The sequence below is a fragment of the Pelodiscus sinensis genome, chromosome 14, assembly GCF_052426305.1.
Source record: "Pelodiscus sinensis isolate ZL-2025 chromosome 14, ASM5242630v1, whole genome shotgun sequence".
Lineage (NCBI taxonomy): Eukaryota > Metazoa > Chordata > Testudines > Trionychidae > Pelodiscus > Pelodiscus sinensis.
In genome coordinates, this window is record NC_143065.1 from 19,158,363 (window position 1) to 19,174,586 (window position 16,224).

General features: G+C 44.1%; 1 protein-coding gene across 3 annotated transcripts; it reads left to right on the top strand.

Moving 5' to 3' along the window:
* Positions 1-225: 225 nt before the first annotated feature.
* Positions 226-15,192, top strand: RSL24D1 (ribosomal L24 domain containing 1). 3 transcript variants are annotated; one of them, XM_006112766.4, is made up of 6 exons: positions 226-385; positions 3,176-3,289; positions 7,195-7,267; positions 7,821-7,884; positions 12,332-12,417; positions 15,051-15,192. In XM_006112766.4, exons 1-6 carry the CDS (start codon positions 305-307, stop codon positions 15,122-15,124), a joined length of 492 nt encoding a protein of 163 aa, XP_006112828.1. In that variant the 5' UTR covers positions 226-304; the 3' UTR covers positions 15,125-15,192. The 3 variants fall into 3 exon arrangements, with proteins under 3 accessions (XP_006112828.1, XP_075753388.1, XP_089638142.1); XM_075897273.2 differs by lacking the exon at positions 226-385 and adding an exon at positions 483-710; XM_089782016.1 differs by lacking the exon at positions 226-385 and adding an exon at positions 1,385-1,405.
* The last annotated feature ends 1,032 nt before the right edge of the window (positions 15,193-16,224 follow it).

Below are 16,224 nucleotides of genomic sequence, written 5' to 3' on the forward strand. Positions count from 1 at the left end.
TTTTGTGTTAATTTTCATAAAAGACCCCTTGTACCTTTCATCCCCTTTGATTTTCCATGGCTGGTAACTGATTCCAGTGTGCACTGGACTGAGCCATGGGGCTGGAGGGAGTGTCAGAGCAAGCTGACTGCATTACTCACACAGGCAGCAGAGGGCGCCGTGAGCAGTTCACGTCGCTCTCCCTCAGGGAGGCGACGCTCTATCTAGCAAGGACGCTGTACTTCCGGCCAGGTGCGCGCGATCACTTCCTGCGGCGCGGCGTGGCGAGGCGGCTGGGTGCCGCGAGGGATCAGTCCCCGCCAAGATGCGCATTGAGAAATGTTACTTCTGCTCCGGGCCCATCTATCCGGGCCATGGGCTCATGTTCGTGCGGAACGACTGCAAGGTAGGGGCGGGGCCGCGCTCGCGCTGAGGGGACTCAGGGGGGCCGGGCGCAGCGGCAGGCCCGAGGGGCGGCGCCTCGTCGCACCGGGTGGATCCAGGACCGGCCTGCGTTGGGGCCTGTAGCCCGGCGGGGCGGCTGGAGAGGTCGGCCCGGCCCGGGGTGTCTACGGACCGACTCTGTTCTGGCGACGGGGTCGGGAGACCCGGTTCCAGCGGGTTAAGGGCGGCGCACTCTGACGCCGGCGGGAGCCTCGCTGCCGGCGGGCCGGGGCCGCGGTGTTGGGCGTGTTTCCCCCATTTCCCGCGGGCCTGACGGGAGCTGCCAGGCGCGTAGATATCGGGGGAGCAGCGGGGCCGGGGCTTTACCCTCGGGCTGTCAACTTTTTTCGTTTGCAGACCCCTAAACGTTTCAACTAGCAGCGCGACCCCCTTGGAAATCTGAGACCTAGTCTGTACCTCCCACAGGTTGAAAACCACCGGTTTAGCCATGCCTGGTACTCGCAGGGTCCAGGGCGTTAGTGCTAGGCATGGCTAAACCCTGCTGTCACTGCCTGGGCCACCAGGACTATTGGGGTGTGTCTAGACTACAGGGTTTTGTTGACAAAAGTGGATTTTTGTCGACAAAACTATCCCTGCATCTGCACTGCCACTGAGTTCTGTCAACATAACTTCGACAGAGCTCAGCAGTTTTGCTGACGGCTGTAAACCTCATTCTACAAGGAATAACACCTCTGAAAGCGTTATTGCATCTACACTGTCCTTTGCGTCTACACTGTCATGTCGACAAAGCCCCTTTGTCGACAGAACTGGATGTAGTCTAGATGCTCTTGAAGCTTTGTTGACAGTATCTGTCAACAAAACTTCTGTCAACAAAAGCCTGTAGTCTAGCTGTACCCTTAGTAATTGTGTTAGTTCTTGCCAAGAATCACATAGCCCTTGCTCCTATTGCAGGTGTCGTCCAAAAGTCATCAAAGCAACATCTTTTCTGCTCAACCAAAACTGAAAGTGTTTGTGGCAAAATGTAAATATCAGAATTTACTCCAGTGTAAAAATCATTCTTAGACTAAATATGCTGATTCAGCAAAGTGTGTGTGTGTGTGTGTGTGTGTGTGTGTGTATATACACACACACACACACACTGAACTGGGGCTTTAAAGTTAAAATCCAAGTTCCTTCTTAAAAGTAGTTGTTGAGTATCTTTGTATCTTGCAGAACTTGATGATTTTTATGTGCAGTTAGACTTTAAGACAAGTGCTAGATCTAGGTGACAGATATCGAAAATTCATAGAATAGTGTTAAGGTTTTGTAGTTGCTTTTCTAAGTTGCAATTTAATAATTTTGTCCTGCAGTTTCTTGATTGTTAAATTGTTTAAGGTAATTGCTCTGTAGATGCATGCATGTTCTTGCAGACTGAAGATATTGTGAGAACAGAGTAACATGATTTTTGAAAGTAAAACAAAGCAATAATGATCTAACACTCACAAAAACTATTACAGTAACAATAATACCATCATTGCAGAGTATTATATCTGGTATTGTATCATCTACAAATAGTAGATCAAAGTTTAGATAAAAAATGAAGTTTGTTTATTTATTTTTCAAAATTATGAAGAGAATACTCTGTGAAGCTTAATAATTATATTTAAGTTGAAATTACCCAAACATCCCAGGGCTGTAACACTGAAAATGCAACACCCCACCTCAGGGGTGTGGGTGGTGGCAGGACAGACAGGCTTTGTCTAGGCAGGTGGGAAACAATGATAGTGGCTTTTCTTAAGAATCCTCCTCTTGAGAGGAGCAAGTGCATGGTGATGACCCAGAAGCATCATCTGAACTGATAGGTGGGCCTATGTTGCCTAGGTAAGCCATGGACATCTGCCCAGCCATGAACCGCCTTGTGCCTCCTTTTATGCTCTGATTGTCAATTCCTACCTCTGGCATTAGCAAAGAACCTTTTTATTTGGCCTGGTGTGGTATTATGCCACCAGGAAGGAATTTTTCCCTTACTGTGAGATTGGCCAGCCTGGAGTGTTTCGTTTTGTGTGTTTTTTGTTTTTTGTTTTTTTTCTTGTGGTTGCCAGGCAATGTGTTAGCAGCTGCAGGCAAGGTGTGAGCCCTTTAAATAGAAGCAGTTGAAAGGGCTCACACTTCCCTTTCCACTGCTAACACTTGTTTGGAAACTGCCTTTCAACTTCTGCTATTTAAAGGCCCTGTCCCTTCCATCTGAAGCCCCACCCCTTCTGGGGATGCCTGCAACACCTTCTCAAACTTTTCGAGTGCCCCCCCTTCAAAAATTATTGCTCATTCCTGATTTAGTGGGTCTGGTGAAGACATTCTGAATTGATCTCCTGTTGATTTTGTGTACTCTACTTCCCTGAGAAGTATAAGGGAAGTTTATGGGAGAGATTCTTCTATTCACACAATGCTGTATAGCCAGTGTGGTAAGTGAATCTAACAATGTTGAGTTCAGTTACGTTACACGCTTAAGTTGCACAAATTAGATCAATTTACTGTGGTAGTATAGCCCAGCACTAATGCTCATTGACTGTTTGGTGTGATGCAACTTCCATGAAAACTAAAAATTCTCTCCTAAACATCCTTCATAACTTTAGTTGGTTGGTACTTTTCATTTTAAGGAAAAAATAGCGGGAATGGTGGTAATCTTTTAAATTGACAGCGAATAGTGCCAGTAGAGTAAAAACACTAAGCTTAGCATCAGACTTATTTTGAATGGAGTGGGCAAGAACAAACATCCTTTGTTTACAGACATTTGTATTTAATCTTTCTTTAGATGTTTAGATTCTGCAGATCAAAATGCCATAAAAACTTTAAAAAGAAACGAAATCCCAGAAAGGTCAGATGGACCAAAGCCTTCCGAAAAGCAGCTGGTAAAGAACTGACAGTGGTAAGTAATTGGTATTATTCTATGATATTAAATTACTGCTGCTACTAGTGAATTTAAGTCCTGGCCCAGGATAAAAACAAAATATGAACGTAACACATGCAGTACTCCAAGTTCCATAGCCAGGCAAGACATGGTATACTAAGTGGTTCTGTGATTCTAGAACAGGAGTGGCCAACCTAAACCTGTGAGAAGGAGTTAGAATTTACCAATGCACATTGCCAAAGAGCCACAGTTCTATGTCACCAGCCCTGATCTTCTCCCCCCCACCACTTAGCACATCCTGTCCATAGGCAGTCCCTCCTTTTCCTCCTGCCCACTGTGATCAGCTCTTTCTCAGTGGGAGACATTGGAGGGGGGAAGTATGGATATGACAGGCTCAGTGGAGAGGGTAGAAAGCGGCAGGATCCTAGGGGGAAAGGGCCTAGGGCAGAGCTAGGGGTTGAACCCAAGGGGTGAGCACCTTCCAGCTCAGGAAAGAGTTGGCATCTGTAGCTCCAGCCCTGGATTTGATACCTATGCAAGGAGCCGCATGTGGCTCTGGAGCCACAGGTTGGCCACCCCTGTCCTAGAGACAGGGAAAGCAGAATTAGTGGTTTAAAAATTGCAGTAGATCTTTCTACTTTTTTGAAAAGCAAGCAGAAATATGCAGCATGCTTTCCTTTGAAAGTTTAAAACTAGCCATTCTTTAAGGTTGGTATTGTGCCAAAATTTTCCCTTTTGATTAGGCTTCTGTACTGTCAATTTAAATGTGTTGTGCCCTGTTTTTGCTCGCTAGCATTAAGTTACCGTGGAAGTACATTCTTTGTATTTTTCTTGGCACTTTTAATCATTTAGAAGTCCAAAAGGGTTGTCTTACATGTGAAAAAAATGTAGTAGTAGCTGTAGCTTTAAATTTTATGGCCATTAACATTCAGTATCTGTGTTTAAGAATCGATAATCTTATCAGAGCATTGTTACAGTGAAGATAATGATGTCATAAAATTGAAGATAATGATGTCGTGAGGTGGCAAAGAACTGCTCATTTTGTTTGAATTACTTTTAATCCTTGTAATGTATGCTACATTCAATTTTGAGATGTTTTCTCAATTTATCAAATAAATTGCAGGGATGTGAAGGTTTAACCAGTAAGCCTCACCTTTTAACAGGTGAGGTTCACTGATTCAGACTAACCAGTGTAGCTGGAGCACTCCCCCATCCAACGTTGGATGTTGGACCAGCACCTACCTGTGAGGTGCCCTCCTGGCCGGTGCAGCCTCTGCCTGCAGCAGGCCAGGGACGGGGTGGGAGGAAGAAGGCAGGGACTGCTCTGGCCAGGCTGGAGCAATCCCTTGCCTGCAGCAGGTGGGTAGTTGCTCCAGCCTCACCGGTTAACTGTAACCAGTAAGCCTCACAATTGACATGGGATTTTACATTCCTTATCCAGATATCTCGCAACAGCTGGAGGGTAAGGGGTGCTCGGGTCGTGGTCCTGCCGCTGGGGGAGGAGGGCTGCTTGGGCTGGCTGGGGTCCCGCCATGTCCCAGGCCAGGTGGAGGGGAGAGGACTGCTCTGGCCGGCCCTTTGGTTAACTGGTTACTGAGTAAGCCTGTTGGTAATGCTAATGCTTACTGTGTAACCAGCTAACCTTTTACATCCCTAATGCAGAGACACAGGCATGCAGGGATTACTTTGTGAGGGTGAAAGGGGCCTGCTGGAAAGTAACCGCTAAGAAAAAGGTCATGATTATGATGAGTAGGACATAGTGTTATGCTTAAACAAAGCACATGAGATCTTTTATAGGGAAAAAGGCAATACACCACATTTATTGAGAATACAACAGCATATGCTTTTCAGTCACTCACACACACAGACCTCATACACACACACAGTCCCGCCAGACGATGTTATGGTTACCAGTCCAGAGTCTGGATCAATCTAGTGGCCAGTCTGATCAATCACAGAGGGGGAACTGGGCTCTGTTGGTCTCGTGATCTGATGCTCCTGGAGTTTAGTGGCAAGACGAACCCAAGGTTCCATAGCAAAGCACCCTGCTTTTGTAATCCTTTTCTCTGCTGAAGTGTATGGATTTCGCTGTGTCAGTCTGTGTTATCTTATTGTTATCAGTTATTCCCAAAAATCTCGAAAGGCTCATCCTGTAATCAATCTTTTTTTACGGGTGCCAGTTCCACTTTCGGGCCGTCAGTCTGCCAGTCTGATCATTCTTTGACCATGGGCATGCACTGATGGTCCCTCTGACGCTGATAAGTCTGTTTTCACCACGCTTCGTCCCTCCTTTATGGCCATCTGGCTCCAAGGATAACCTGCGCACCTTTATCTCAACACATACATACCACTTTCACACACACAGAGTCCTCTACAAGGACTTTCAAAGAAAACCATAATACAACAGTATCCCATATTGGGCAAAGCAAAAAGGTCTTGTAAATCAAACAATTAAGACTTCAGCCTTCAACATTCCTCCAATCTCAGTAACATAGACACAATACCAAAACTCTGTCTCTTTACTTACTAAACTCACTAAGCTTTAAAACAAAGGAATATATATCTTACTAAAGGGTTTAGTTTAATAAAATATTAAATGTGATAATGTGTTACCTTACATTACTACATTATTAATCCTAAAATATAAATATAAAAACAATAAAACTTTCAATCCCAACAATAGTAGAGTCAGGTGTACCAAGTCAGACAGTCTGAGTTGGCTGTTCTTCCCTCCTCTTGCAGCCAGTATCACTTTGAAGCATAGCAGATGATGTCTGCATAGTTCAACTCCTAGAAGGAATCCTTTGCTCATCTGAAGACAGAGGTAGTTGATTCAAGATGCTGTATCTCCAAAATGGGGATGTTCTATTGCAGTGGAGTAGTCAGTGGTGGTGTTTTTAATTAGATGAAGGGAGCAGAATGGATAAGAGCATAGAGATCCACCTGTCAGTGGTTCTCTAGCTCTCTGCCAGCAACTCTGTGGTGATTAACATAATAGTGTTAGTGCCCACCTAGAACCTACTGCAACATGTTCTCATTGTTAACGCATCTCGGAGGCCACTTGGTCACTTTCCTGCTTCCTGTGAAGTTGGTGTTTCTTTCAGTTCTATCCTTTCTCCCCACCCATCTTCTCTTATGTTAACAGAATACATAATTCTACCACTTAGCATTACTGCCTACTGCTGATGCTATGCGTGTGAGTGTGTATTCATGTACACTGTTAACCAGTGAGCCTGGGCTCATCGGTTAATCCTCACAGTTTCAAACCCTCCCCCCCCCCCCCAGCTGCCTCTGTATCAGAGTGGGCAAGGGGAAGGGGAGGTAGAGGCAGGAGCTGGTGTGCGTGGGGAGCTGGCATTGGAAGCAGTAGTGGAGGAGGGGCAGGCAGGAGTCGGTGCTTGGCTGGCTCTCCACAAGTGTTGGGTCCCACTGTGCGGACTTACAGGCATTGTTGCCCCCCTCCCAGTTGCTGCCTCCCATGAGGCAGAAGGGTGTGTGTTTGTGTGTGGGGGTGGTGGTACAGAAGCCAGTTTTAATGGGGAGCCGGCTTAAAAGATGGTTCCCCATGTGTACTGGCTCCTGCCTGCCTTTCTGCACCCTCCCCACTGCTACCTCTGTATCAGAGACAGCAGCATGGGTTGGAGGCAGGTAGCTCCACAGAACCTGGTGCTCTTTGCGAGCACCAGCTTCCACCTGCCCTCTCTTGTATAAACATCTAACTGGTGAAAAATGAAAAAATTCAAGAAGATATATTATCATATTGTCAAATAAAATGAAGGGAATTTTATGTTGATATCCTTTAGATTTCTCTTCACAGATGTAAATTGTAGATAATAACTTTATTTATTCAGCCATTTGTTCCTAAACTACATATTGCCACATTGTATATAAGTAAACTGTATTCATTTTCCTCTTTTATACAGGATAATTCATTTGAGTTTGAAAAACGTAGAAATGAGCCACTGAAATACCAGAGAGAATTGTGGAGCAAAACTGGTAAGTCAGCTCTAGCAGGCTAGTTGCATTCTTAACCGTACTTGAGTGATTCCCTATCTCCAGCTGTCTTTTTTTTAAAGCTCTGCTGTCCTGTTCCTTTGCTTCCATTGATTCTATACCAGTTTGTTATATTTTGTTTCACATGATGACTTTTGTGGCATCATTCTTTATTTTTAAGTTGTAGAGAAGACTACAACTGGGGTGAAGGGACTGGAGGGAAGGGCTGGCTTGGGGATGAGGCGGGGGCAGTGCAGGGGCAGGAAGAGGCCGGTCTGGTGTTGGAGGGAAGGACTGGAGTGAAGGTGGAAGGGTACTAATTTTTCCCAGACCCACTAGGGACAAGCCCTATTTCTGCCTATAGAATAGTATCCATCAGTGCTACGTTGCAAAGAGACAACTTCTCTGGTATAATTGTTAGATGTTTCTTTTATTCTAGATGTTGTGCATATTAAGGAACAGTAGTAAAATAGTACTAGTTAAATTGTTTCATGATGTTAATTAGATTATCAAACAACACACATGTTAAATACACTTAAAAACTTGTTTGTTTCAGTTGATGCAATGAAGAGAGTGGAAGAGATCAAACAAAAACGCCAAGCTAAATTTATCATGAACAGGTGAGTAGGATTTGCAGCTGCCCAGTAACTCCTCTCCTCAGTGCTGTGCAGCCCTATCCCTTGGCTCTCCTAGGCAGCAGCTCCCGGGGAGCATCCTGCTTATTGTGCGGAGTGAGTGGGTACACTGAAGCTAGGGTCTCCCCCTTCTCCTTTACAAGGGGAGTGGGGTTGAGGAGGATGGACATGACAGAGCTCAAGAGTGGAACATAGGGCAGCTTGTTGACAACTGCTACTGTGTCTGAACATGCAGGCTTCAGACTGGTGAGTGTTGATTTAATTAAATGGGCAGCACAAGACACTCTCTCTCTTACACTCAGCTCCCAACACACACTTAAGTTGTTGTTTTACTTCTTGATACTTCCTGCAATGTACACCTATTCTTTGTAATTTTATTCTTTCAAAGTGTTGTTGTTTTAGTTTTTGGCTGATCTATGCGTTGCATAATTTTTATTTCTCTCTTAAGCCTAAATTTGATTATAAAATGCCTGGAGTAATGATTCCTATGGTAATGTTCTTAAAATAGATATAATACCTGTTTTTGGTTTCTACTGACGGCACATATCCTCCCCTTAGCTTCATTTTGATGCACATAACATAATGCATCCCTCACATGGATGGAAACAATTAGAAGGAACATTGATTTGCAGCAGCACTTAGAAATCCCAGTCAGGTTCTGGGTTGTGTCATGCAATGAGGCTTACACTGAAGAGATGGTCCTTTGTCCAGGGAGATGATGCTCACAAATTTTAAATGGTTATTTGCTCCTGATACATGAATGGTAGCGCAAGTATTATTAATTAATTTATTATGTGCATCACATAATAAGGGCTGTAGAGGCGATCCTGGCAATTACAGACCGGTAAGTCTAACTTCAGTACCGGGCAAATTAGTCAAAACAATAGTAAAGAATAAAATTGTGAAGCATATAGAAGAACATAATTTGTTGGACAAAAGTCAACATGGTTTCTGTAAAGGGAAATCCTGTCTTACTAATCTGTTAGAGTTCTTTGAAGGGGTTAACAAACATGCAGATAGGGGGGATCCAGTAGATATAGTATACTTGGATTTTCAGAAAGCCTTTGACAAGGTCCCTCACCAAAGGCTCTTGTGTAAATTACATGGCCATCGGATAAGAGGGAAGGTCCTTTCTTGGATTGAGAACTGGTTAAAAGACAGGAAACAAAGGGTAGGAATAAATGGTAAATTTTCAGATTGGAGAGGGGTAACTACTGGTGTACCCCAAGAGTCAGTCCTGGGACCAATCCTTTTCAACTTATTCATAAATGATCTGGAACAAGGGGTAAGCAGTGAGGTAGTAAAGTTTGCAGATGATACAAAACTGTTTAGGATAGTCAAGACAGAAGCAGACTGTGAGGTACTCCAAGAAGATCTCACCAAACTGAGTGATTGGGCAACAAAATGGCAAATGAAATTTAATGTGGATAAGTGTAAAGTAATGCACATCGGGAAAAATAACCCCAACAATACATACAGTATGATGGGGGCTAATTTGGCTACGACAAATCAGGAAAGAGATCTTGGAGTTATCATGGACAGTTCTCTGAAAACGTCCACACAGTGTGCAGCGGTGGTTAAAAAGGCAAATAGGATGCTAGGAACTACTAGGAAAGGGATAGAAAATAAGACCCAGAATATCTTACTGCCCCTGTATAAAACTATGGTACGCCCACATCTTGAATACTGTGTACAGATGTGGTCTCCTCACCTCAAAAAAGATATTTTGGCCTTGGAAAAGGTTCAGAAAAGGGCAACTAAAATGATTAGGGGTTTGGAACGGGTCCCATATGAGGAGAGGTTAAAGTGACTGGGACTTTTCAGTTTAGAAAAGAGGAGACTGAGGGAGGATATGATAGAGGTCTATAAAATCATGAGTGGTGTGGAGAGGGCTGATAAAGAAAAGTTATTTATTAGTTCCCATAATAGAAGAACTAGAGGACACCAAATGAAATTAATGGGTAGCAGGTTTAAAACTAATAAAAGAAAGTTCTTCTTCACACAGCGTGTAGTCAACCTGTGGAACTCCTTGCCAGAGGAGGCTGTGAAGGCTAGGACTATAATAGGGTATGTCTACACTACAAAGTTAGTTCGAACTAACGGACGTTAGTTCGAACTAACTTTAATAGGTGCTACACTAGCGCTCCGCTAGTTCGAATTTGAATCGAACTAGCGGAGCGCTTAGTTCGAACTAGGTAAACCTCATTTTACGAGGACTAACGCCTAGTTCGAACTAGCTAGTTCGAACTAAGGGCTGTGTAGCCCTTTAGTTCGAACTAGTGGGAGGCTAGCCCTCCCCAGGTTTCCCTGGTGGCCACTCTGGCCAACACCAGGGAAACTCTATGCCCCCCTCCCGGCCCCGGACCCCTTAAAGGGGCACGGGCTGGCTACGGTGCCCGTGCCAGGTGCAAGCCTGCCAGCACCCAGCCAGCAGACCCTGCACCTGGCACGGCACAGAGCCACCCACCCGATGCCCCCCAGCCCACCCCCTCTTGCCGGGACCAGGCTGGCGGCTCCCGGGAGCTTGCCCTGGACCGCAAGAGGCGGGCACCTTCCTGGGCTAGTGCGGACATCGTGGACCTCGTCCACGATCTCCGCACTAGGCACAGGAAAGTGGCTGTCTAGGGCAGGAGAGCTGCCAGCCTGGCCACCCAGGACCAGGTGTGCATGAAAATCAAGGGGGTCCACTGAGACCCCCGACACTGAGCCCTGAGCTTACAATGGCCGTACTGGGTCAGACCAAAGGTCCATCTAGCCCAGTAGCCTGTCTGCCAACAGCGGCCAACCCTAGGGACCCTGGAGGGGATGGACCGAAGATAATGACCAAGCCATTTGTCTCGTGCCATCCCTCTCCAGCCTTCCACAAACTTTGGGCAGGGACACCACTCCTACCCTCTGGCTAATAGGACTCCATGGACCCAACCTCCATCACTTTATCTCACTTCCCTTTAAACTCTGTTCTAGTTGTAGCCTTCACAGCCTCCTGCAGCAAGGAGTTCCACAGGTTAACTATTTGCTTTGTCAAGAACAACAACTTTCTCTTACTAGTTTGAAGCCTGCTACCCATTCCTTTCCTTTGGTGTCCTCTAGTCCTTCTTTATGGGAACTCAGGAAGAACTTTTCTGAATGCACCCTCTCCACCCAACCCCTGCTTTTAGAGACCTCTATCCTGTCCCCACTCCGTCTCCTCTTTTCTAAGCTGAACAGTCCCAGTCTCTGTAGCCTTTCTTCATCTGGGACCTGTTCCCAACCCCTGATCATGTTAGTTGCCCTCCCCTCTCCCAGCCTTTCTCTTCCCCTCTCCCACCTCCTTTTCCCAGTGTCCCCCAGTTTTTTTCAATAAAGACAGAGTCAATGTTGGAAGAAACGTTATCTTTATTTTGTACATCAATAAGAAGAGGGGCTAGGGAAGGGTAAGTGGAAGGAGGTGAGGGAGGAATGGGGTACGAGCCCCAGATGGGGAGGACTGGGCTGGCTCTGCGGGCTTCTGGGGGTGGAAGCTCTCCTGCAGCCCCCCAATTACTCCCTCTCCCCAGATGGCAGCCTGCGGCAAGTGCAGCCGGGCTGATGGCCGAGTGGTGTGATGTGCCCAGTGTGGGCACTCAGGGCACTCCAAGCCAGAACTTCTTTGGAAGCGGGGCACCCCTTAGAACTGTGTGTCCGGGGTGGGGGTCGGGACCCTTTAAGCGCAGCCCTCGGCTAGCCTGAGACAGCATCTCCATGCTCTAAGTCCTCCTTTTATGCCCTGCCGGCACTGCTTCCGGCCATCCTTAAGCCCTGTTCAGAGTCCACTCAATGTGGACTTACTAGTTCGAACTAGCAAAACGCTAGTTCGAACTAGTTTTTAGTTCTAGACGCGTTAGTTCGAACTAGCTTAGTTCGAATTAACTAATTCGAACTAAGTTAGTTCGAACTAGCGCTGTAGTGTAGACGTACCCATAGAGTTTAAAGAGAAGCTAGATAATTTCATGGAGGTTAGGTCCATAAAAGGCTATTAGGCCAAGGACACCATTTTATCCCCTGGCTCTATCTGTCAGAGGCTGGAGAGGGATGGCAGGAGACAAATTGCTTGATCGTTGTCTTCGGTCCACCCTCTCTGGGGCACCTGGTGCTGGCCACTGTTGGTAGACAGGATACTGGGCTAGATGGACCTTTGGTCTGACCCAGTACAGCCGTTCTTATGTTCTTATCACCATAGCATACATGAGAGTCATGGACCAGTCTTTGCTAATGTGCTAGGCTTGGGCAGCTTCTGGGACCACTAAACCTTCCGCTGTCAGGAGTTGACACACTGTAGCTGCTCCTGTTGCCCCTGGGATGATTACACAGGAGGTTCCTGGCCCAGCTGCATTGGCTGTTGCATGGGCTGTCCCTGGGGCCAGCTGTCAAAAAGATTAAAGCGTCAATATACAATTTCCCTTATTTTTCTCAGACTAAAGAAGAGCAAAGAGCTACAGAAGGCACAAGACATAAAAGAAGTCAAGCAAAATATACACCTAATTCGGGCTCCACATGCAGGTAAGAACTGGGTTTATTTAATCCTTGGTCAGGTTGTTCACTTATAATTATTTTGAGCAACATTCATCATTAAGTGAGCCACTTAAAATACTATTCAGATGAGGAGACACAATTAGTATTTTTTAGTTATGAGTTTGATTCACTTATTAAGTTTATTTTGAGGAACATTTTCAGAAATAGTTCAGCTTCTGTATCTGTCCCAGCTGTTCTCAGCTTTTTCATTCTGCGTTACCTCTGATTGATTTAACAATAAGGAAAAGATGAATTGATGATATCCTTGGTACCTAATCACTTTCTCCCTGAAATTTCTAGGCTGAGAGCTCTTGCTCTAATCAAGCCACTTAGCCAGAGCCATAGTATTTCAAATTAGATTCCATAAATCAGTTTGGATATTGAATCCTGAAAATAGCTGCTCCCATGTGTGTATCTGCTCCTTCCTGCTAGCCAGACCAGGCTTCCTTCCATTACCCTCTTTGACATCTGTACTGGATCACCACGAGATGGGCATCTTTCATAATCTACTCCCAGATACAATTCCCTTCCTTCTCCTTTCCCCATAAGAACAATCTCCCCCATCCATCTTCCACCCTGGCGGGCAGAATTCCAACAATGCGTGTTACCTAGTCACATTCTATAGTATCAGAAAATCATCTGAACTTGTTATGTCTGTGGTCTAGGAGGGACTGGGCTAAAGTAAAATAAGGATTAATTTACTAGTCGAATAGTCGTTGGAATTTTAGGGTCTCTTGTACATTTCAAAATTGGAACTCCGTGTGCAGCCCGGGACCAGCGGCAAGTCCCGCTGACTCTGGGCTCCATGTGGGCACTTCCACTTTGAAATGCACAAGTGCCTGTAAGAAATGCTGCGGCGGCGTTTCAAAGCAGCAGTGCCACACAGAACCTGGGGTACAGGCTCTATGCAGCACTGCTGCTTTGAAGTACCCCCTTGCAGAAAGTGAGGGGTGGGGGGGAATTGACTAGTTGACTTGGCTACGTATTGGATAGTCAACTAGTCCTTAACATCCTTAGTCTGGTGTTGAGGGGGCATTCGGGGGAAGAGGCAGGGTGGATATGGAACCACAGGAGCACTGCTGCATGGGAGTGAACTGAGCCCCACAGCAGCTAGGCTGTACTCCCAGCACCCGCTGCAGGGCTGCACAGCCACTCTGCCTCTTCTCTTCCCCTCTCTGAGCTTGAGTGCTGCAAATGAGCTATTTGTGGTGCTCCAAAAGCTCTAGGAGGGCAAGGGTGGAGTTGCTGAACACAAGGCCTGGCTTTTCCCCATGAGTACTCCAGCCTGGGAGCACCCATGAGGATGCCAAACTACAGATGTTACCAGACTATGGAAATGAGGAGCATAGAGGTGGAACATGTACATCAGTGCAGTGTCAAATTCCTTGAAATATTGGACTCAATAGCAAATGATCCCTTTTGAGAAAATGACATTTTTGGAATTTATCGTAGCCATGTTTATCCCAGGACATGAGAGACAAGGTGGGTGAGGTATTTTCTTTTATTGAACCTCACTCATCTTGAGTTCTTCATTCTGTAACTGAGTGTAATATGACTTTTCTGAAATGGAAATGTTTATTAAACGTAATGTGAGACAGCTAAGTAGACAATTCAGAAATAGGTCAGTAATAATAACCAAAATGTATCTGAAGAATGCACATCTAGGAATTTATATTCTCCATTATGAAGCAAAGTTTCCATTTTTCTTGTACCAATTGAGCTAGTTGGAAAAATCTGTTCCTCCCATATGTTTTTGGTGATCTATAATTGTTACTACACATGCTATATTAAAAGATGTTGGTAAAATAGATAGTGTAGATATTAGCTTATTTTTGAATTTTGTTTTATTCTTAAATATGTTCTTTGTAGGACATGTTTTCAAACAATCTCCATCTTTTGCATACAGTTGCATGCAAATTAGGTAGTTAGGCACACAACTATCTGTATGTGTGGTACACATACACAAAGTGGAGAGCAGCTGAAAATTTGTCTTAGTGCTTTGGAAAAATGATTAGTGAATTGATATTGGTGGAAGTTGATTGGATATAAAATAATGTTTTAAATTTCCTTATTTATTATGGCTATGCTAATATAGTCCATTACAACACATTGTCTATAATATTGTAGATCTCTAATATGTGGTACTAACAGTGTAATGTAAAAGATAGTGCTTTTGCCTATGTTTCACTCCGCTTTAATCCTTCCTTTGGTGTCTTTTTTCTGGGACAGGCCTAAATCTGTGGAAGTGAGCATCAGGTCCCTTTGAGTATTAAGTCGTTTTGCTCCCTTTACCAAGGGGACAGAGTATACTATTGCATGCAGTTCTGATTGATATTGCTACCTGGTGAAAGTATATTATACTAGAGGAGGGCAGATTTTAATTGTTGCAGAAAGTATTGACAGCTCGATCTGGCTAGCAGATGATAAAGGTCATAACAAATACATGACAACTTGGTTACTGTAATTTGAGAAATCCCTTTAGACAAATTTAAATGAAAATATATTCTGCCTAAAATGTTTGCTGGAGGACACACGCATCCTTAAAAAAGAACAGTTGCATAGTTTTTAGTGAGGCCTCTTGAATTTTTTAAATTATCTTAATTTTGTATTTTCTTTTGAAGGCAAAGCAAAACAGCTGGAGGAGAAAATGGTACAGAAATTGCAAGAGGATGTAGCTATGGAAGAAGAATCCTAACACCTTGTCCATTTTTTCTATTTCTGCCTCTTCAACTTGCTTTTTTTTTTTTTTTTTTTTTTTTTTAACTCTTCAACTTCTGGCGTGTGCATTATTGATTCATTTGACATTTGTTCATTGAAATGAAGGGTGGGTAGACATGCTCCAGATGCCCATCTTTCTTTTTTGTGTTCTGTTGTATAGGAAGCATCAGACATTGTAAGCATTTGATTGTATCTTTCAAGGAAAGGTACCATTTTAATTCTTATTTGGAGAAAAAAACCACTTATTGAGCAAAGGATACTTTGCAAGTCATCCAGTACTGTTTGTAATTATAAAAGTGACAAAATTGGTATGAAATGGCTGTCCCATGGAGAGTGGTTTTGGACCACACTTTTTGTAATTCTGTAACTATACAAAACCTTATCAGTGATGCATAACAAAGTCTTTCATTTGAGAAAACGTAAATCTCTTAATTGTGCAGGTAGAGACAGTATAATTACCCTTTTATCTAGCTGCTAATTGGCTTCTGTGTTCATTTTCCTCAATAGACTTTGGCTCAAGGCTTTTTACATGTGGTATGCCATACCCTTTCAGGGGTGGGTAAATTGCATCTTTGCACCTATAAGGGATGCCAGAAACAAACTTTGTCTTTATTTACTGCAGTGGAATCATAGCTTTTTACTCTATCCCACTAAGGAAAGTAGATGGCTTAACATGTAACAGTGGGAAGTGTGTGTATTTTTCCTTCTACATTTAAAATGACTCTCTTTGATTTAGTACAGTCTACTAGAACAGCTAACACCACTGTAAGTTTTATTGTTATTTAGAGAAGTCTGCTTAGAGAATGGTGGCTTCCAGTTTGAAGACTGGCACATCACATGCATCACCATTGGAACTTGAATCTGTGCCACAAAACCAGGCTGTTTCAAACATGTAATAAATCTAACTATTTACCATGTGTAATGTACCTTAGTGCTTGTAATTATGTTGAAGGAAAAGTTGTTTTAAAGTATGGGTATGTTGGATATTCATAGTAGTATTTTCTTCATCCAAAGTATTGCATTCAGATACATAACTTCCAATGGACAGCTTATCAAAAACAATTCAAATATTATTTA

Excerpts from the sequence above, each read along its gene's own strand:
- RSL24D1 (XM_006112766.4), top strand. The coding sequence starts at position 305 with ATGCGCATTGAGAAATGTTACTTCTGCTCCGGGCCCATCTATCCGGGC. Across the intron at positions 386-3,175 it reads TCGTGCGGAACGACTGCAAG|ATGTTTAGATTCTGCAGATC; the intron begins GTAGGGGCGGGG and ends ATCTTTCTTTAG. Across the intron at positions 12,418-15,050 it reads AATTCGGGCTCCACATGCAG|GCAAAGCAAAACAGCTGGAG; the intron begins GTAAGAACTGGG and ends TTTCTTTTGAAG.